Source organism: Otolemur garnettii, unplaced genomic scaffold, assembly GCF_000181295.1.
Source record: "Otolemur garnettii isolate 467f Iridium unplaced genomic scaffold, OtoGar3 scaffold00138, whole genome shotgun sequence".
Taxonomy (NCBI): domain Eukaryota; kingdom Metazoa; phylum Chordata; class Mammalia; order Primates; family Galagidae; genus Otolemur; species Otolemur garnettii.
Window position 1 is genome coordinate 3,500,943 of NW_003852533.1, and position 22,963 is coordinate 3,523,905.

Sequence of the window (22,963 nt, forward strand, 5' to 3'; positions counted from 1 at the left end):
GCAGCCGTCATTGTTGTTTGGCGGGTCCGGGCTGGGGATTCGAACCCGCCACCTTAGGTGTACGTGGCTGGCGCCTTAGCCGGTTGAGCTATAGGTACCGAGCCCCAGAATTCTATAATTAATAGTTTTTAAAGATTTTGTTTTATTACAAAAATGGCTGTGAGCTCAGAATGATACAGCTCTTTATACTGCCTTGGTTGGAAGAGTATTCCGATATTTCTCGTGTGAATTTTAGGTAACATACAGCCAGTCTCCGAGCTCACGTCATAGTGTCTGTCCTGGTGAAGGGACACGGCAGAGGCCTGATCTGCCGTTACTGGTTTGTGTCTGCCACCAACATGCTTTAACACCCAGAATTCCCAGCTTGTACCTTTTATTCGTATTCTTCATCTGTAAACTGATAATTCTGTAGCATTCCTGTCAAATCTTTGACAATTAGATGTGACCTTCAGTACCTTCCAGCAACTAGAATTGTCTGTCGCTCATTAAATATTTGTTGAATATTGAACAAATGCATGGTTGGGAATAAGCAGCATGGACGGTGTGTGTATCCCAACAAGGCCACCGTGTGGGTGACCAGATCTCTGTTCTCAGGAATGGAGTTCTGGTGGGAAAGATGGCCATTTTGGGTCCTGTTATCTGCAATGTAGGATGAAGGCTTTATGATTCTATATAAACGCGTCCTCTTTGGTTTCACTGTGGAGGCAGGCGTAGAAGTGAGAAGGCTTGTGCTTCCTTCTGTCCCAGAGGGCTTCTTGGAATAGGCTTTCAAGCAGCGACAGCTCTTCTGAAAGATAAAGCGGGAATGTGGAGATATGATTAGATGTGGGAGGAGCGGGGGATGAGATGGTGGGGCTGGTAATAGACGGGCTATTAAAGTACAACAAAGCATGGACTCAAGAGAGAGACGTGGGAATGGATAAATTAAAGGAGGAGAGCTGCAGACGAGAGCCGGGCTCCCGCCCGCCACGGCAGGCACCTTCTTTGGACCTTGGTTTCCTTTCAAGGGCTTTGGACGAAAAGGTCTTTATTTCCCAGATTATAATCTGGAGAACACTATGTCTACTAATTACACCTTGTCAAACAGATCCCATCATCGAATTGAGAAACTTAGCCTATTACCATATTTCATAAATATTGAGATGCAGTTTTTTACATCTCACCATCTTGGCAATTAGAATGAGCTTAGAAATTGGGATAAGAATGTATCATAGTTTGGCAACGGTTTCTCCCTTTTCTAGTGGTGCATAGAAAAATGGTGTGTCAGAATGCCACATATTTAATAATACACATCTGCATAATAAAGTCTCTGAGAAGTCCTTCATCAGGAAACCCAGGTAGCCTAGATTTCCCTAATCTTTTCCTAATCTGACGTGACTGCAGAAGTGTCCCCTCCTCACTCCCTGAGAGGATCCACGTATTAGCAATGTTTTCAGAGACAGTGTTTTATAGAATACATTTTGGGAAGTGCTAGACAGGATAATCTTACAGTCTTAAATCCAGAGAATTAATGGAATATTAGTTATAGTAAAAGCTTTGAATGCAGAACTTTATTTATTTATTCATTATTATTATTCTTTTTTTGCAGTTTTTGGCCGGGAGCTGGGTTTGAACCCACCACCTCCAGTATATGGGGCCGGCGCCCTACTCCTTGAGCCACAGGCACCGCCCTGAATGCAGAACTTTAGATAGGTGATAAAGGATTCCGAGCAGTAGTAAAGGAAAATAAATTTTTTACTCTATAGTTATTAATTTTTGAAATTTCAATATTACCAATATTTGGTAAGCAGATATTATTATTGCTGTTTTTATACTAAATTCTAAGAAACACAGCTCAAGGCATCACTTAGAAAACACCTTTTAGAAAGAAGATTTAAATACTAATAATTACAATGGAGAGTTGAGTGAGTACCATAGGAACTCCATAGCTGACCCCTGCCCACACTGACCACCTCCTTCAGCTGACCTGACTCTCATAGACTGGAGATGCACCACATGTACATATCAGTACAGCAGGCCTGGCTCCTCGTAGTGACCACCTGTGTGTTGACCCGTTTGTTAGTGTTCTGTGGGTGGTTACCTACCTTACAGGGGTTCCTCTGGGTTTAAATACAACACTTACTTACTTAGTCTTCCTGTTGCCTAGACACACTGCTAAGTGTGGAGATGCAGAGATGACCAGAATAGGCACGAGCCCTTGTCCTTCAAGACAAAGAATGATTCAGTGGAAGACTTATGCTTTTTCTTGAGTTATCTGAGTGAAAAAAATGTAAAATTTTTGACTGTTTATGTCCCCAGAACTCTAAGGTTCCTCCGGAAGGTGTAGCCTCCAGCTTAGCTGTTCACTAAGTGGCCACCCTTGGCTTGTTTTCTGTCTGTTGTGCTTAATTAGTTTAGATTTGAAATTTGATTTGGGTGATAATGCAACTTTGGAAATTTGCAAAGCTGAGTTTGTTTGGTTTTTTTTGACAACATAAATTTTATTTTATTTCTGGTGAAGTATGCTCCATGTTACATTTAAGTAAAATTCTGCATGATAATCTGAGGGAGGATTCCTGCCCCTTCCCTTCCTTTCTGTGGGTGGTTACACCTCATTTCCCTCCCAGGCTGTGTCCCCAAGGGGGAGAGGGAGGACGAGAGAGAGAGCTGTTTTTTGCAAATCTTTTTGATTGCATGTGAAATGTAGAATGGAAATGAGCTGTCTGTTTTCAATTTTTTTTCTGTGTCGGCTGTGATGTTCCAGCGAAGACCCATACAGGAAAAAAATATTAAAAACAGGGAACTCCAAGTTCATCACTGTTTCACGTGTAGTCAGATGGAACTGAAGTTAGGGACTTTCTCTTCCAGTCACTTAACGATGGCAGTGCCTTTAAAGATTCTCTTTTTACCCCTGTGCTTTGCAAGCAAGAAAAGGCTTTTTGGATCAAGACATGTTTTAAATATTTCACTAAATTCCAGGCTTTATGGTCTACATTAACAGAAAAGCCATTGCCTTCAGTATTTGCACTGAATTCTGGAGAGTTTAGAAAGTGCTCTCTCCTTGCTCTTTGTGGTGCTTCACGAATGCTGACAGAGTGGCCACTACACGAGAATTCAGCAATTAGAGGGTCATAACAACAAGTGAATGGGCGGTGCCTGTGGCTCAAAGGGGTAGGGTGCCGGCCCCACAAACCCAGCCCTGGCCAAAAACTGCAAAAATAAATAAATAAATAAACTACTATGATCACTAGGCAGTTCTTTCAAAAACAAAAACAAGTGAACGACAGAGATGTGAAAGGTGGCTTTCTGTCTTACTGCTATTTGAGTGAACTGTTAGTAAATGTTTCATTAGGTGTCCCAGTGGCCCACTTCTCTGTCGTTCCCTCAAAGAAAGTCACGCAGCGCCACAGGTGAGATTTTACTATCAAGGACAGAATTTTAAATCATATTGGTAAACTTTCAACACTCTGAGAAATAAATTCACCCCTTCACTTAGCGTAAAAAAGTTATTTGCATATTTTTTTCTGTTAATTTTAAAACTGCCCTATTTCTCAGCTGTTCATGGTCTCCTTTTTCAAATCTGAATCTCCATTTTATTCTGGTTGTTTTTGCTCTGTTAAATTAGCTGATACTGCTTCCACGGGAGACTCTGACCCAGGCATCCTCAAACTACAGCCTGTGGGCCACATGCAGCCTGCCTAGGACATTTATCCAGCATTTATCCAGCCTGCCGGGTGTTTTTACCACGCTGCCTGTCCTGCTTAGCAGCCAACTCATCCTGGGGCCTGCAGTCCAGCCCTCCAATGGTCTGATGGACAGTGAACTGGCCTCCTGTTTAAAAAGTTTGAGGACCCCTGTCTGACCCCTTTCCTGTGGGCGGCTGCAGCCACTCTGACTTGCTGTGTCCTGCCTGGTGCCAGGCTGCCGGCAGCTCCCTTCCCTGTGCAGCTCTCTGCCTCTCACCTGCGGGTGCTGTTTCTATTAACAGAGTCTCTGTCTTCTAGACCAGGTGGGCAAAGTTCAGGAGTGTTAATGCCGTTTTTGGTAACTGTCTTTACACAAAACTGTCCTCGATAGTTTGTTTCATCTTTCCTGCTAGAATAGGTGTCCTCCTCAGGCAGGAACATTCAATTATTTGTTCTTAACTTCCGAGCGCTTGTTACAATTCTTGATTCACTATAAATAATTATAGAGAATATGAATTATTATCAGGCTATCTTCAAAGAATTTATAGTGTGTTTGGGAAAAAAGCAGAAACAAGTGAAAGCAGTTGAAAATAATTGCCAGTGCTGTATTTGCCCATAAAGAATACCTTGCACAGTAAAAAACCCTAGTACTAAGGGTGTCAGTAGGGGGAACTTCTTAGGTGTACAGATTTGGAAGGAAAACTTGCTTGAAAACGTCTTCTGAGTTTGCCTATTCAAACCGTTAGTAGAGAAAGCAGAAGACCAATTTTATTGTTCAACTATGCATCACTAAAACACACAGTCCTGTTTAATTTCAGAAGTTTACAGTGGCATGTTGGCTGTGCAGGCTCATAATGCCCATTGATGGTAATTAGAACTCTGCAAACATCAGCTGGGTGCAACTGAAACTCATCTGTAGAACCATCTCAGGCGAAGTAACAAGAACAACAAGAAGGCATGAAAAGGGTCATTATTATGACAAGTAGATGATTTTTCTCACATACAGAATACAAGAAATCTCTAATAAGAAACAATTGTCTGCTTTCTGGCTCTTGAGACTCATGGGGGTCGGGAGTATGTGTGTTATATTTAGGACTTGGAGACCAGATGAAATTAAACTGAACCTCAATGTAAAAATTAAGAATGTTTTAAGAAATGGAAATGAAGTTGAGGCACTAATTTCATACTCCCTTTGGTCACGGATGTTCCTTGCCACTGCCTACGGGATTACTCTGAAGGGAGAGCTGACTGAATTGCTCAGAGGTGAAAGCACTGTGTGGCCAAAGGGTTTTGTAGACTCACCCTGAATTTACACCAGAAGTATCTATTGAGCGTCCTCTTGGGCTTGACTCCAGGTTGAGAAGGATGATTTGTAGTGAAAAGAGGTGCCCTGAAGCAGATCAGCCAGAGCCGCACTGCGATGGCACAAAGTCCAACCAGAAAAATACTCCGAGAGCTATTTTGAGTGTAGCACTTTGCTGAAAAGTCTTAGGATCTCTCTAGACAGCGTCTGTCCCAAGACTCAAAGTTGGAAATTTCTTGGTCTGAGAGCATGTTCCTTGCAGCTCCATTCACACCAGGCTTCCGCAGCGACAGTGCAGTTACCCGTCTGAGCTGCTGGCTCCTGACCCCAGTGCTTCCATTTCCTGCATTGACTGTCTTCTGTGTTTTTGGAGAGCTTGTCCTCCAGACACCAGACGGTGCCTTCCTCTCCCCTTCTGAGCTTTGCTCAGCTGTCACGTTGGTGAGGCCTGCGTAGGCGGCCCTGCTGCAGATTGTAGCAGAGTCCTTATTCCTGGACGGCCACTTCCTTTCACCTTTCTGTATACCCCACCTGCTGCCGAGAGCCTGTGTAATTTACTTACTGTGGTTGTGTCTTGTCTGTCTCCCCGATCCCTGTTGGACAGGGAGCTCTGTGATTAGATCGTAGGACCTTTATTTGGTTCTGTGGCACATCCTAAGCACTTAGAGAAATGCCAGCATATGGGAGGGACTCAATAAATAGTTATTAAATGCACGAATGTATCTTACTTAGCATAGTACCTGGTACTCTGTACACACTCAACATTTTTCTGTTTTTTTTTTTTTGTTTTTGTTGTTTGTTTATTTTTTGAGACAGACTCATAGCTCACAGCAACCTCAGACTCCTGGGTTCAAGTGATCCTCTTGCTTCAGACTCCCAAGTAGCTTAGACTATAGGGGCCACCACAGGGCCCAGCTACTTTTTCTGTTTTTAGTAGAGATGGGAGTCTCACTCTTGGTCCGGCTGGTCTCGAACTCCTGAGCTCAAGGGATCCTTCCACCTTGGCCTCCCAGAGTGCTGGGCTTACAGGCGTGAGCCACCGCACTGGCCAGCACTCAACATTTGTAATGAGTTTTTTAAAAAGTAAGGAAAAAACCTTGGGTCAGTAGACCTCAAAGTGAGCCCTGAAGCTCTAGTTTTGTGGGTATCAGAGGACTAAAGCAGAAGTGTCCTGAGACCTTAGATTGTACGTTAATCCCAGGAATGTTTCCCTTTGTATGTCTACTTTGAGAGAAAAATTGGAGGAATTGATTATGTTTCTACAAGCATGGAACTTTTCTCTCCCCACCCCCATGCTTTGCAGTTTTTCCTTAAAGCCTCTATTGATTTCCTAGAATGCAAAAACACACCAAGAATGATGGATTATGGCATATCTTTTGCATTTTATTCTAAAAATGAACTAGATTTGGCTTTTATAAATGCCCATTTATTTAGACATTCTAACGCTATTATGTCTGGAATAAAAATTTGCTCAATTTTCCAATGACAGATTAATAACCAATAAAATTTATAGTGAAAATAAAGTATTCTATCTTTGAATATAGCTGCAGGATATTTCAATGTGAACTTTAGTGTTTTAACCTGTTAAATCCAAAGAAAAACAATATGTTCTTATCTCTTAATCATTTATTATCTTGGAAAAATATTTAATAGTTTTATTTTTTCTGATCTTGGAATAATAAAGTTATGGGATCTCTAGTTTTTGTTTTGTTTTGATTTTTCACACTGAAATATAAAATTTATGACTTAAAAGTGCTCTGAGATTTAGGTAACAGATCTGATTTACTTCTTAACAGGAAGTTACAAAGCCTTTCAACATTTTATAGAGTTCAAGAGAATCTCATGAAACTTGTCATTCTGTTGAAGGAAGGGGGGACACGCTAGCTAATAGACAAACACATTTAACTTTCCTAGATGTACTGGGTGGATATTATTTTTCCCCATTGTTATCTTAAGTTGTTAGTGGTCATTTTTAAAGTTATTGTATAATTTGAGAGGAAAGTTGTAACATAATTTTTCCTGAGAGAGAATATAATGACTCTGGATTTTGTAGTCCTTTAGCCTTGGGTTTGAGCTGACATAGCTGTTTGCAGTTTGACCTCAGTAAGCTAATTTGTAACTTTGCCAGCCCTCAGTTTCTGTATCTATAAAATGGGCATGACATTGACCTTCTAGAATTATTGAGAGGATTAAATGCATTTATGTGAAAGTGCCTAGACATGTGCTAACCTCACATTTTAGTTTTATTTTCTTCCTTCATTTTCTATTTTAATCATCTTTCAAATATAACTTGTGAGGAAAATACTGTTCTGAGGGAATTTTTATAGAAAAACAATCACCAGGCTTGGCGCCTATAGCTGAAGTGGCGAGGGTGCTGGCCACATACACCAGAGCTGGCGGATTTGAATCCAGCCCAGGCCTGCGAAACAACAATGACAACAACAACAAAATAGCCGGGCCTTGTGACAGGCGCCTGTAGTCCCAGCTGCGTGGGAGGCTGAGGCAAGAAAATGGCTTATGCCCAAGAGTTTGAGGTTGCTGTGAGCTGTGACACCATAGCTCTCTACTGAGGGTGACAAAGTGAGACTCTGTCCTAAAAAAAAGAAAAAAGAAAAACAATCACCAGCAAACCATTGCAGCCCACTAAAATGCCTGACACGTCTACCTTGTGAAATATGCTTCTAACTTCAGAGTTCACTGGACGCAGGCTGGCCACATGAAGCTGCATTTCTTCAGAGAGTGGTGAGTGCTGGTGTCTGTGGTCATCACAGAAGTGCGAGCTGGTAGCATGTGGACGGCCGCCTGATGTGGGGTCACGTGGCTGAGAAGCAGCTGAGCTGGAAAGGGAACTCTCACTGGGTCTCTACTCACAGCAGGAGTGTCACATTGTCTCAAAATAGTATTGAGGCCACAAGATAGAACATGGTCCTGTGTTAAAAGAGGCTTTGGATGTATTTCATTAAGAAAACCCTGTGGATTGGGTTCAAAGCAGATCTGGTCTATACCAGAGTTACTCTGTAGGGAATGATGTTATCACTGGATTCCAAAATGGCAATATTATTCCCTCAAATATATTTGAGTTGCATGTGCATACACAAACACTGGCTTGTGCCTTCAAAGTACACTGTTAAACATTTAAGTAAAGGGGAAAAACCTTTTCTGAACATACTTCTAAGCCAGTTTAGGGGTCATTGAACAGATGACATGTAGTACTAATATTAAATTACTGCATAATAAGGAAATTACAGTACCTAAGTGAAGATAGTAATGAGAAACCATCCAGTGAATTGCGCTAGAATTTCAAAATAAAATGATTTCTTTATTTTATCCACAGCAGCACCGTGTGACTTTACAAAAGTGAGTCTGGTAGGGGCCGGGAATCAGACCTGGAAGGGAGGGTTTTCGCGTTTTGTTCTAATAACGGAAGAGCTGGTGTGCTTTCGCATTTCCAGAGAGCATATTATCATTAAGCCGGGTGGCAAAAGGCGTTTATTAGAAATCCGACTGACATCCCCCTGAGTTGTTTCATGTAGAATCACAATAGTTACTACTAGTTTACGTATATTTCCTTTTGCCATCAGATGTCCTTTAAAAGCCTAATTATTTTGAGAACTTGTGTGACCAAAGAGTAAAAATGTACCACGTTTGACAACTTTAAATAATCACTAGCATTTCTTAAAGAACAAATTTCACTTACAGTTAGGAAACAATATTTATATTTAAGGTTGAAAAGCCAGGATGTAGAAAAATTTTGCTAATTTGGAAGATGACCTTTAAGTGCACCAAAACCAAATACTTTGTCGCCCCGACACAGGGCACATTCCTGCAAGATGTGTGTGAATACTGCTTTAGTGGTTCTTGAAAGACAAACAAAGAAAGCGGGAATGAAATCTTTATTCCCCTCCCAAGTAAGACGCGGGCTGACAAAGGGGTACAGGGCATCTTTGTCAGGGCTCCATTAAAACGCCGTCTCTGTAGCACAGTTAATGAGATGTTTCATAGTGGAAAACAATCTGTTTTTAAGAATGTTTAGATCAAAAGTAATTTCTAATCTATGAAATAAAGTCGCTTCAATACCCTTCATTCACTAGTAAAGCTTTTATGTTTGTATTATTTACTTCAATCAGATGTTTTCAATTTTACCTTTTTTCCTTGTACAAATACTTGACATGGTTCATCAATACTGACCAACAGTTTTATTCTTTTTCTTCAGAAAAGGGAGATTTTTTGAGAGATGGAGAAAAAAAAAGAGAGAAACATCTTTGGCTAAATGGTTTGCAAGCATCTGTGCTTTAAGGTACTTTTTATGAACACTCCTTAGCAAATGACTCAAGGTAAAAAAGCAGAAAAGCATCCAATGTTAGGAAATTGCAATCCAATACCATGTAATTTAAACCTGCAGTTGCCTCTCCCGGGCTAAATGACATGCAGATGGGCGACTTAGTGCTCTCTACTTTGGGAACACAATCGGCCTTTTTGTATGAATGAACTTACATTAACAAAAGTATTTGGGATGGAACTGTTTAATGCTAATTGTACAGATTTTAATTATCTGTCCATTGGAAAAAATGATTTTAACCAAGATGTTTCGTCATGTTAAGTTTGCCATTAATGGATTTTTTTTGGACAAAACTGCTGAAGACACACCCTTCCCACAAATAAATGAATAAAAACAAAACTATAACTTTTAAGAAGTCTCCAGTGTGTTGAATAGAAACTCATCTATCACAGTCAACTAATTATTTAAGAGAGAGCTATTCTGCGTGCAAGCTACTGAGAGGCTTGTCCTGACAGGACACACATTTCTCAGGGAGACATTTCCTCCTACCTCTTAAATAGCAAAAATGCAAGTAGTAGTATTTGGATGAGGCCTAGCCCCAGTATGGGGTCCGTTGAGATGAGAGGTCAGCATGCCGTCAGTGATGTGGCACTGTTCCTGTGGGTTTTCCAGGCCAGGCCGGGGCCGAGGGACTTGGTGGAAGGTCAGCAGAGGTCCCGCTGGCCACCCAGCAGGCCCGCTCCAGGAGCACCCTTCTGTTGGCCCTGGATTGCTCTTTCTGACCCATGTTCTCTTATAGCGAATCAGCCTCTCTGTCTTGGCGGCCTGGCTTCTGGAAGCTGAAAGCCTTCTTCAGTCCCACAGTCCAGAGTAACCGGCTGGTTAACTTTTTCCTGGTTTAATTTCAGTGATCTCACATGCTACCTGACACTAGGGACCTCGAAAGTAAAACAAGTTGAGAGCGTTTCCACTCCTATATCACATATATATATTTATATTTCAAAAGAAGTTGAATTAAATATTCAGGAAGCTAAGCAAGCTTTCTTTTAGTAACTTCAAAACATGGTAAGAAATCTTTACGTTCAGGACCACCTGCAAGCTTCCTTCCCACCGTGATGGGTGCAAAGAGGAGCAGTTTTACTGCAGTGAGTAATGGCTACCCTGTCCTGGGGTTATATTTCTTTTCCATCATTTGTGCAGGTAAAATAAAATACTACATATAAACGTGTTGTCTGAACATCTTACTGCGGTCTGTATAGGTCGCAATAAAAGCTGTTATTGTTACTAGAATCGCATTAAAATTATTTCACCATTCAAATACACTTCATCAGTGAAGGCTTCTTAGATACACTTTACGAAAAGAAAACGTGGGCCTCTAAATAAAATCTCATTCCCTTTTGTTTTTTCCTTTGTTTTTCTTAGTCTTTCTGTGGAACCTTTGCATCTGCGTCAGTGTAAACGCCTTCTGTAGTTTGTTGAAAGTTTCTTGCCTGTTTAACATGGCAAGACACAATCTTTAAAGAGGGATTTATTTTTAAGGACTGTACAGAACTTAGTGAAGCGTCTGATAGAATCACAAAATCAGTAATTCCTAGTGATAGGAACATTTCATCTTTAGGGCTCAAAAAAAAAGAAAAAGATAATAGTTAAATCATCCAGAATGGAGATTGAATGATAATGGTTTCAAACTATCCTACCAAGTTGCAAAATTATTGGAGAATTATGGTTAAACTTAATATGGCCATCATCTTATATATACAGTGTAAATGTTTGTAAATAGACTTATGCTTTTAAATTCATTTAACAAACAAAAAGGGGTTTCCGAGTGTTCAGAGACAAAGCATATAGCTTGCAAATACTTATCATATGTAGAAACTTTGGCAACAACACACTGTCGCCTCTCCAGTGGAACCACCTGGATCTTAAGAAACATTCTTTTAAACTTAGAGAAGTAATCAGCGGCGGCAGTTCAGGTAAGCTTTTCTAGCGCGTTAGGGACTGGTTCGGTCATTGACAAGGGACTGCAGAAGCTGTGCGGTGGCCGCCAGCCAAAGCAATTATTTAGGATTCAAGCTAAAAAGCCTCCTTCCCCCATATCCTCTCTCTCTCCAGGGTCATGTAGGGATAAAAAGAGCTGTAAGGTGGTCTTTCCCCAGCAGGAGCTGAGGAAGCGGCTCACGCCCCTGCAGTACCATGTCACTCAGGAGAAAGGAACAGAAAGGTAAGGGAACTGCTATAAGGGGAAGGCAGTGCACAAGGGCCAGTCCCCCCCCTCCCCCGCACAAGGGCCAGTCCCCCCTGCCCCCCCTGCACAAGGGCCAGTCCCCCCCCCCATTGAATCCTCTTTTTTGCCAATTAACTTTAAGAATTCTGCACTTATTTGCTGAAGTCTACAAATTAGTATCCTTGAAAAGGTTGAAAATGGTATTGTTTAGGTTAAGACTATGTTTTATTTGTCCTTTGCCCCATTTAATGAACACTCCGTATCTTATATAAAGTCACAAAGCTTTTGTTAAGGGCCTGTTTTTAGTTTACTACAAAATGTGTGGAAGTAATAGCGATTTAGGTACATTTTTTGGGAAGACATCACAGTAAGCAAAACCATGAGGGACATGGCCCCATGCCAGGACGCCGAAATTTTGAAGGTGGCCATTGTAAGTGTAGACGTTTTGGCTGCAAAAAGAAGGTAGCATAATTTAGTTCCTTTCTACCCCACTCCAATTTCTTTTTGAAGCACATGTGGAGAAAGTATTTATTGGCTCATTTGTGGTTGGAATGTCAAAAATTTTCAATAACTGCCCTCACATGGCTTTGGTCCTTGGAAGTTCGCCCTAAGTCCTGAAGAAAGAGTTTGTTCACTTCCAAGACTGTTTTTAGTGAGTAAAGTCTCAGCTGATTCCAGCTCAAAGGTAAATTGCCAGAGTCCAATGATTTTGTTGTCTAATTTATACCACGGGGCTTGGCATAAGGCCGTAACTTACCTCTGATCCGAATTTATTAATGATGTAACTTGTTGCTCATTCATGAGCTGAGAGAGCTCTCTGCCACACATGGCCCCTTGTTCCCAGGCAGCGTTCCCTTCCCGCCGCGCTCCACTCTCACTGAACCTCCCAAAGTCCACTCTGAGACAGAGGCCCCCTCGCCATCCCAGTTAGCAGGGGACTTCAGCTTCCTCTCGGGAGGGCTTCTGTCCAGCCTGTTGTGTCCATGACTAGCAAAATGATTTAATGCACACAAACAACCAGAGATTAGGTCATTCTTAAAAATTCTGTTTATAAAAAAACTGGACCTCATAAAGAGGGTGAAAGGATAATAAAAGCAGGCTGCAAGCGCACGGACCGGCTGCTGGGCTCCCACAGCTGACTTGTGTTAGCTGGCGACCTCCTAGCCTTTCAGATTGTTAACGTAGAAAAATATTCCCTTAAAGCTGCAATATTCCTTTTCAAACCAAAAAATAAAGACTCCTTGCCCTTGAAGTCTTCAACCTTTCTGCATTTTCTGGTGTACACCCTTGGACACTGTGAAGGAGCAAAAATCTTCTGTAATAATTTTTTTTTCTTGTGAATCTAAACGACAGGATTTATTTTTTAATAGGAAAGATTTTTTTTTTTTCCTCAGCATTATATAACTAGATGGCTTGGTTTTTATTTTTTTTTATTTAACCTGCACTGGTTTGGAGTAGTTATATGCACATTTTATTACATAGATTTGAAATATATTAGTATTGTTCAGATTTCCATGTGTTTGGTCTGTTCTCATTTTAGGACAAAAAGCCCTTGAGAGATTTATTAGAGAAATATGTTTTAAGAAATAGTTTCTATAAGAAATAATGCTAACTTTAATTATTTTTAATGATCTGTTTATCGTTTATCAGTGCCTTTGAAGGGGAGTATACACAGCACAAAGAGCCTGGCGTCTATAGATGTGTCGTTTGTGGAACCCCATTGTTCAGGTGAGTGCAGACACCTGCAGGCTGGGCGTGTCCTGACCCACTGGCCACTGCTTTTTCTTCTTAGCATCTTCCCATTACTGGATTTTATTCTGTTTTTTCTTTTTTTTTTCTGTTTACCCCCTACAAAACAAAAGTCACTATTGATTTCATGGCAAATTCCCAGTGTGACATATTGGCTGATTTTTCACTACTTGGAAAATACCCAGCCTTGACTTCATCCCAGTCATTGTAGTGCTTAGCTATGAAAGAGATTCTGGCAAGCACAGAAATGTTTATGTGCGTACTGATGTTTCTGTCTTCAACTCATGGTCCTAAATGTATTTATTGGACAATCATGAAAAGTTGCTCATGTACCTCCTTCATATTGAGCGCCAGCCGCCAAGTAGACTTACCGTATTTCTGCAGTGGAGGAAGCTGCCTCTGCTGCAAGTAACAAAATCGTGTAGTATGAAGTTAAAAGTTTTGTCATTGGTTCAAAACCTTTAAAGATCCTAACAGTTGACTTGATGCCTGTGGCTCAAGTGGCTAAGGCGCCAGCCACATACACCTAAGGTGGCAGGTTTGAATCCAGCCTGGGCCTGCCAAACAACAGTGACGTCTGCAACCAAAATATGGCCGGGCATTGTGGCAGGCGCCTGTGGTTCCAGCTACTTGGGAGGCAGAGGCAGGAGACTCGCTTGAGCCCAGGAGTTGGAGGTTGCTGTGAGCTGTGATGCCATGGCACTCTACCCAGGGTGACAGCCTGAGGCTCTGTCTCCAAAAAAAAAAAAAAAAAAGATCCTAACAGTTCACCATAAAACAGGCAGCCCACAGACTTTGACCAAAATATTGATAGTTAATCTAGACAGTGTAAGTGTATTCTGGGAGTTCAAGAAAGGAAAATCTTTACCAAAAATTTATTTAAGTAGGTGGAGAAAATCCTAGAAGCCCTGTACTTCCCATGGGTTGCTGCCCTGCGAGAATTAAAACCTGGAAACCTTAACTGAGAGCACATGTCATTCATTTAAAGCAGAATTCCAAGTTTCTTAGGCAAATGGAATAAACAAGCATCTGATACTTGTAGCATCTAAACACACTTAATATCTCTCTGTAATATTTCTCTTTTAAAACACTAACATTTGCAGATTTTCCAGAAATAACAGGAAACATTTCCTTGAAAAATTTTTTTAAAAGTTTAGAATCTTTCTTAAATTGCACAAACCTTACTGCAGATTAGTGTCAGTTGAGAATCTGTTCTGAATTCTTACGTATTTATTCTTCATGTTAAAAAACCGACCCTTCAAATTGTCACCCATTTCCTCTCAGAAAACACACATCCTTATATTTCAACACCTTAGCTTGTGTCGTAAGAGTTGATAAAACACTTGAGATAGTTGCTGAGCTGTGTTAAACTTAACATCCCAGGTGGTGAAATCGGCCACGTCCCCTTGGTGTTTTGTTTCTGGGTCTCCATCTTGTTCCCTATCATGTGGTTCATTAAAGTGTGACATCTAAGGAAAACTTACTGTTCAAATAAGAAACAGAACCACTGTAAATGAAGGATTTAACCCAGGTGAGATCTTGGAGTCACAAACCCGAAAAGCAGGACTCTTATCCAAACAGAGGTGCTGAGGGAGTCGGGTTTCAAGGCCTCACTTCCTTAAGCATTCTTGTGAGGAAAGCTTTTGTTTTCTAAACTGTAAAGGAATATGCTTTAAAGTTTCATTATGCTTTTTTTTGTTGTTGTTAAATCATAGCTGTGTACATTAATGCAATTATGGGGTACAATGTGCTGGTTTTATATACAATTTGAAATACTTCTATCCAACTGGTTAACATAGCCTTCACCACATTTTCTTAGTTGTTGTGTTAAGACGTTTATATTCGACACTTAGCAGATTTAACTTGTTATACTATTACATTAATGTGCAACGTCTTTTTAATTGTTTGCTTCTTTTTTTTTGGCTTCTTATCTCTTTGGGGAAAAAGTACCCTGCTCTGCCCTTCTCTGGAGCCTGTGGCAACCCCCTGGCCTTGGGCAGTCCTTCCTCCCGGGACCACATGTGTCTTCCCCTGGAGCACACGTGTCTTCCCCCCGACCACGTGTGTCTTCCCCCTAGACCACGTGTGTCTTCCCCCCGACCACGTGTGTCTTCCTCCCAGACCACGTGTGTCTTCCCCCCACCATGTGTGTCTTCCCCCCGACCACGTGTGTCTTCCCCCTAGACCACGTGTGTCTTCCCCAGACCATGTGTGTCTTCCCCCAGACCACGTATGTCTTCCCCGACCATGTGTCTCTTCCCCCGACCACGTGTGTCTTCCCCCTAGACCACGTGTGTCTTCCCCAGACCACGTGTGTCTTCCCCCAGACCACATGTCTTCCCCCCACCATGTGTGTCTTCCCCCGACCACGTGTGTCTTCCCCCTAGACCACGTGTCTTCCCTCAGACCACATGTGTCTTCCCCCTAGACCACGTGTGTCTTCCCCAGACCATGTGTGTCTTCCCCCTAGACCACGTATGTCTTCCCCCCAGACCATGTGTGTCTTCCCCCTGACCACGTGTGTCTTCCCCCAGACCACGTGTGTCTTCCCCCTAGACCACGTGTGTCTTCCCCAGACCATCTGTGTCTTCCCCCTAGACCACGTATGTCTTCCCCCCAGACCATGTGTGTCTTCCCCCGACCACGTGTGTCTTCCCCCCAGACCATGTGTGTCTTCCCCCGACCACGTGTGTCTTCCCCCTAGACCACGTGTGTCTTCCCCAGACCACGTGTGTCTTCCCCCCAGACCACGTGTGTCTTCCCCCAGACCACGTGTGTCTTCCCCCCAGACCACGTGTACCTTCCCCCAGACCACGCGTGTCTTCCCCCCAGACCACACGTGTCCTGGGAATCACAAAAGCTTTCCAGGGCCATAGGTGTGGGCAGTTGTGAAGGTACCAATTTTCTGATCCTCAGCTATTGTGTGTATGTTTTCCTGGAACTGGTGCCTCTGAGGGAGTCTGTGGTCTGCTGTGTCCTTCTTCCCACCCCTCTGTCATCCTCACCCTCTTCCACATCATGAAAGATGTCATACCTTTCATCCAGTCCAAATCCTAACTATTCATTGCCCTGGGTTATACTCTCCAGGGCAGCAGTTCTCAGCCTGTGGGTCGAGACCTATAGGAACTGTATTAAAGGGCCGTGGCATTAGGAAGGTTGAGAACCACTGCTCTAGGGCATCAAGCAAACTGACAGTCCAGGAACAGTCTGGACCGTTCTCTACAGGACAGTCTCTTCTAGAGAGACCCAGGGAAACAAGGCAAAAAAGCCATGGCAAAAAATATTGAAATAGTATTTCATGATGGCAGGGTTCTTGCATGGCCCCGTCCACCCCATCTGCCTGTCCATCTCCCTCTGCTGCCTGGCTGTCATTTTCTGCCCATTCCTTAAGTGATCAAGTGGCCATGAGAACATGTATCAACATGTTTATTCAAATAAAAAAATGAAATAAAGGTATTTAATCTATAAGTCTGATTTAGTGGATTGATTTGACTGTGGACTGGCTTTGCAAATTAACTAATGTGGTAGGCTTCTCTATTCATTAGATGGTCCTGGGTAGAATGCCGTGGAGTCATAGGTCACAACCACCTCAAACTCTTGGGCTCAAGTGATCCTCTTGCCTCAGCCTGCTAGTACCTGGGACTATAAGCACCCACCACTACACTAGGCTAATTAGTTTTTTTACTTTTTGTAGAGAACAGATTAGGCCTTGCTCTTGCTCACTCTGGTCTTGAAATCTACCAGCCTAGGCCTCCCAGAGTGCTGGGATTACAGACATGAGCCTCCACAATGGCCTTGCCCTTAATGTGTTGACAGTACACTTTTTAAGGATGTATACAGTATATCAACACCAGAAAATTAATATTTTATAATTATTTAATTTTCTAAGAATTTTTAGCTGTTAATTTAAAATATGGGAGGAAGAGTGTACTAGTCAGCCCCCAATTAGGACACAGAAACCACACAGTAATCTGAAGAGGAAAGTTTAACTTAAAGCATCATGAGCCGTAACAGAAGATTGAGGTAATGAGGAACTGGCGAGTAAGAAAGAAAATTCTAGAGAATAGCAGATGGGAGATGCGACCCTGACTCCCAGGTCTGAGATGAAGAGCCCAGGGCACACCCCACCTTTCCTTTCTCCAGGACAAGCTCTGTCTGGACTTGTTGGAGAGGGTCAGGGTTAGAGCTGCTGAACAGCAGAGGGCTCAGGAGAGTGCCATCCTAGTGTACCTTGCTGGAAGTCCAGCCTCAGAAGCTTTCCAGAACTTTCCAGCCACCTGCTTTCTAGAATTTGCTGGCAGTTTAAAGTCTATAGTGCACACAGGGAGGTATCTGGGTGGAAGTGCTCTACTGCCAAACCACCTTGGAGAGGCCCAGGGGCCGCTGGCTGTGAGGGGCTGCTGGTGGCTGTGCCCTGAAAGCCACACCTGCATTGGAGAAGCTGTCAGGGGGGCAGCTGCGTGTGGGGGGCAGTGCATGCTATGGCAGCTGGGTGCAGGGGGCAGCCGGGCACGGGCAGCTGGGTGGGGCAGGCAGCCAGGCCTGGGGTAGCTGAGAGTGGGGGCAGTGGGGGGCAGCTGGGCACGGGGGCAGCTGGTCAGCTGGGTGGGACAGGCAGCCAGGTGTGGGGCAGCTGGGAGTGGGTTTAGCGGGGGGGACAGCTGGGCACAGGAGGTAGCTGGGCAGCCGGGTGCAGGGGCAGTGGGGGACAGCTGGGCATGGGAGGCAGCCAGGCAGCTGGGTATGGGGACAGCCAGGCACAGGGCAGCTGGGCGTGGTGGGTAGCTGGGCGCAGGGGCAGTGGGGGCAGTGGGGTCAGCTGGGTGTGAGGGACAGCTGGACACAGAGGGCAGTGGGGGCAGCTGGCACAAGGGCCTAGTGCTGCAGGAACTGTTCACGCAGGGTTCCAGGTGCAGGAGAATCCATTCGCACCCCAGAAGCCTGGCCCTAGGGAAGCCGTCCACACCGCAGATGCTGCATGTCCTGCATGGTCTAGAAGGGAAAGGTGCTCCAAGGAGCTTGCTTAGGACCCGTTCAGAAACCAGCAGGGAAAGGCTGTCCCTTGGGTCCCTCTTGTGCCCTCCCCAGCAAAGTTTAACAGCAACCTCACTGACAAGAAAATGTTTATAGGGCCCAGCTCCAATTTGTCAGAGCAGGCAAGGAAGGTGGATTTAGTGGCAAAGAGGCAACCATTTGATAACTGGTGCAAAATCTATTCTTTTTCCGAAAATTCTTTTGGGGGTTCATGAGCAAAAGTTTGAAAACCACTCACTAGTTTCATGATTAGTGGTGTCACGATCAGGGCCCTCTAGATCAGCAGTTCTCAACCTGTGGGTTCCAACCGCATTGGACTGTATTAAAGGTCTGCAGCCTTAGGAAGGTTGAGAACCACTGCTCTAGATAATTGGTTTGATGCTTTGAACACAAAGTGCAGGAAACGTGTGTGTGTGTGTGTTAGGAAGGAATTAGGGGACAGAGTTATGCAGAACAGATTAAATAGAAGTGCAGTGAGAGAAATAACAACGGGAGGGAAATAGTAAGAATGGGAAATAAGAAAAGAAGTGCTGAGTCTGGACATAGCTCATCCCTCATGGTGTGAAAAGCTGTCTCCCAGCCTCTGTTGCTGCTGCCGTGCTCAGACGTGCAGGCCGTGTGTGCCTCCACCCTCACCGTCCTCTTCACCTCCGGGACTTGACTTCCTTAACAAAAAAGTCTGCTCGACTATTCTCATTTCGTTTTCCAACGCACACTCTAAATATGTTCCCTCTCTGGGCAGTATGCTGCTTTCTTACCACTTGCCAAATGCAAGAACCTCCTTCACAGCCTTCATATGAAGCAGAGGTGTAATTTATTCCGTGGTTCACATTTTCTTCACATTGACAAATTTAACCAAGCTAGTTTATCTCTCATTCAGTGCTACTGACTTTCAGTTAGTAAATTCAGTGACAGAAGCAAGATTGTTCATTCTCTGGTTACCTGAACGTTTAGCATCTACTAAAGTGAATTTATTGCACATCAGATAAGCCAGAGAAGGGACTGGCAAAATAATTCAATTCAGAAAGTCTTTTGAACATTTATCTTTCGCTTTGATAACACTTTGCTGTTGTGGAACAAACAACTTTATAAAATGTTCCCCTCTGCCCCCAAGATACTTAGGGTTTTGCTGACATAAGAAAAGTATAACAATGATAAAATATGACAAAACAATGTCAGCATCTCTGAGAAAGTGCCCATTTGAAAAGCTTTTGTGTGTAACGGGAAGAGTCATGACACTACCTCAAGGTCAGGCAAGGTTTCGTGGAGAAGAGGCCACACTTCACAGGCAGAGAGGGACGCAGTCTTTCCCAGGCGGAGGGCGCCTGGTAAGGACGCTATGTGGGAAGAGGACCTGGAGATGGGACCACAAGGGAAGTTTTCAAGGCAACAGGAGATGGTCCTGTAGGAGCAGGGAGGGGCATCATCTTGAGAGCGCTGGGAGATACGGAAGTTAGAGGCCGTTAAGGAAGTGCTTGGGCACCAGAGAAGACACCTGAATTCCTAGTTGAAATCCTTCATGTCTTGGAATCTTTTCCGCCAGGAATCTGCAGGTCATCCTGCCAGCCTGAGCTTGGTATCCTCAGCCCTGCTCTGCAGCACAGTGTGCACTCTGCTCTGGTGCGCTCTATCCTCGCCATTTCTACTTGGTTTTGTAGTTATCTGTTTCTGTTCTTATCTGCCCTCTAGGAAGTGAATTTCACCATGGCAAAGAGATACCTTAGTCATATTTTTATCATTAGCCTCTGGCATATAATAATCACTGAATAGGGCGGCGCCTGTGGCTCAGTGATTAGGCCGCCAGCCCCATATACTGAGTGTGGTGGGTTTGAACCTGGACCCAGCCAAACTGCAAACAAAAAATAGCCAGGCATTATGGCAGGTGCCTGTAGTCCCAGCTACTAGGGAGGCTGAGGCAGGAGAATTGCCTAAGCCCAAGAGCTGGAGGTTGCTGTGAGCTATGATGCTATAGCACTCTACTGAGATGACAAAATGAAGACTATATTTCTAAAAAAAAAAAAAAAAATCACTGAATATTTGTTTGTTGCTCACATGCATGTCTGAACTTTGTTGGATGGACTGTGGAAATTTTTGAATAATTGTAAGATGAAGATGTGAAGTAAGCCTGGGGGTGCCCGGGACCCATTTCTGGGAGTGAAAAGAGAAGGGAATGCAGATGTGACAGCCTCACGGATCTCTTGTTTTCTTGTTAGCTGATAACCTGAACATTATTCATGTGCAATCAACTCCTGATCATTCTGAGTCTTTAAGACTCATATAGGATATTTTATATTCTGTATTCATTTATTCAGCAGGCCTTACGCTGAATAGCTTGTTTTATGTAGGTTCACTAGTAATAAGGATAATAATGATAATAATACTCGAAGAACAGCTGACATTGAAGTAGCACTTATCACACGCTGGGCATGGTTCTAAGAGCTTCAGATGTATCACCGCATTAATCTTCATGGTGACATTTTACAGAGCAGGACACTGAGAGGGTAAGTGACTTGTGAAGATCACGCAGCTGGCATACAAATGGATTCAGCAGAGTAACACTCAAACATTAAAAAAAAGGAGAAGAAGGTTAGAGAATTGTAGTAGATGTTTTAATATTTTATTTTAGTTGCCCTAATCATTTTGCTTAGCATCTCTGGAACAAATGACACCCACATACATGCTCACCCCCCCTCAGCTGTGTGAAAACGCCGATTGTCACAGACTTACATTGTGCCTACATTGGAAATTAAAGACCATTTCCAGATTCAGTAGGATCTTCAAGGTTTCAGGTTGGGGCTGAACGTTACCCTCAGGGAAGTCCCTGGAGCCAATTCTGAAGTCCTCTGGCCATCCAGCATCTGGGAAGTGGGGCAGAAGCTGGATATGTGGGTAGGATTTTAATTATCGAGACTGGGAGTTAATTTTAACTGTCACTTGTTATTACCCATCACATTTTCTCAAGGAGCTGTATTCTAAATTTTCATTATTCAAAAAAATTCTTTCCCTACATTTTTGAGAAAATTGAGGCCACCTGACATGAGTTATCCTAAATGTCTTTCCTTCTACCTGGAAATTCCCTTGTATCTGCCCAGTATCCCCGTGTGGCCTCAGATCCGTCACAGCTAAAATGGGAAGACTGGAACCAAACAGGTGTGAAAACTCAATGCCGATAGATGCCCAGTGGACGCCGGGTATCCAGCAAGTGCTAAGTGCAAGTGGGCTGAGTGGGTCTTAGAAACATGTCACTGTAAGAGCCTAACTAACGCCCTGTGACGTGGGTCTCTCTGTCACTGTGGACATTAGTGGGGTGAGTCGCGGCTCCAGCCGCCTCGGTATATCTCAGATGTTTCCCGCTGTTCACACAGGCTGCGTTTCACACTTGCCTCCTGCGCCGTTTTATTCTAGGCTACCAGAAGATTGAAACCATTTTTCAGCTCTTTAAGAACATCAGGCCTTTCACTGAGGGAATTCCAGCCCATTGCCACACACAATTCATTCAGCTATGGAATGGCTGCTACTCCATTTGACACTAACAGTTTCGACGCAAGCTTGTCCCTCTCTAAGACAGTCTGTGTGTGTGTGGAGGGAGGATGGAGGAGCAGGGAAAGAAGGTCTTTTTACTTTTCCGCTCTGCTCAGATCCTATCTCCTCAACCCTTTTCGGTGCTGTCCATGTGATATGTGGTAATAAACCATTTTGGTCACTATGGAATTCTGCTAGGGAATACACACTCAACTTTAAACTTTCTTTTTAATGAAACTTTAGCTCATAATTCTGGGGAATGTTTCTTAACCTTTAACAAAGTACATTTAACGTGAACTTTAAAAGATTTTTGAGTTGCCCTTTACCTCATTGTGACTCCTTTAAAAAAGTATAATGGAACAACTCTGAAATACGAACAAAAGTTTTTCTTGTTTTTCTTTTTGAGGCAGTCTGTCTCTATCCCCCATGCTAGAGTGCTGTGGCGTCATCCTAGCTCACAGCAGCCTCAAACTCCTGGGCTCAGGCAATCAATCCTCTTCCCTCAGCCTCCCAAGTAGCTGGGACTATAGGCAACCACAACCATGCCCCGCTAAGTTTTCTATTTTTAGTAGAGATGAGGTTTCACTCTTGCTCAGGCTGGTCTCGAGCTCTTGAGCTCAGGCAATCCACCTGTCTCAGCCTCCTAGGGTGCTGGCATTACAGGTCTGAGCCACCACACCAGACCTAAATCACCTCCTTCTAACCCATGACACTTCTGTATCAAATCAAAGGGTTATAAAAACACCATATGAAAGATACAGAGATACAAACATAAAGTAAGTTCTATAAGAACTGAAACTCTAAATAAATTCACGTGATAAACTGTAAAGGGCAAGCAAATTTAAAGTTCTCAAAATTAAGGCAGTATAGTTCTTTTCTTTTGCAATTTTTGGCCAGGGTCAGGTTTGAACCTGCCACCTCCTATATATGGGACCGGCTCCCTACTCACTGAACCACAGGCACCACCCAGTATAGTTGGCTTTTTAATTTCAATATTAGCACGTTTTATGTTATTTGACTCAGTGATCAATCTCCTTCAAAATATTTTCAATTTTTGTTGAATAATTCAAAATGCTTTAATATATAAATTCCCCAGCTAATGTGACTTTAAAGAGTGAGAGTTGTAGTACGATAGTCATTTACAAGCCTCTCACCCCAATGAAAGTATAAACTCTTTTTTTTTTTTT

At 43.2% G+C, this 22,963-nt stretch overlaps 1 protein-coding gene across 1 annotated transcript in view; it reads left to right on the top strand.

Moving 5' to 3' along the window:
• MSRB3 (methionine sulfoxide reductase B3) overlaps nucleotides 1-22,963 on the top strand; it is a 111,575-nt gene that overhangs the window by 9,039 nt on the left and 79,573 nt on the right. The window contains exons 2-3 of the mRNA XM_003798531.2: nucleotides 11,360-11,468; nucleotides 13,122-13,199. Coding sequence (XP_003798579.1) covers nucleotides 11,360-11,468; nucleotides 13,122-13,199 — 187 coding nt within the window. The remainder of the gene's footprint in view (nucleotides 1-11,359; nucleotides 11,469-13,121; nucleotides 13,200-22,963) is intronic.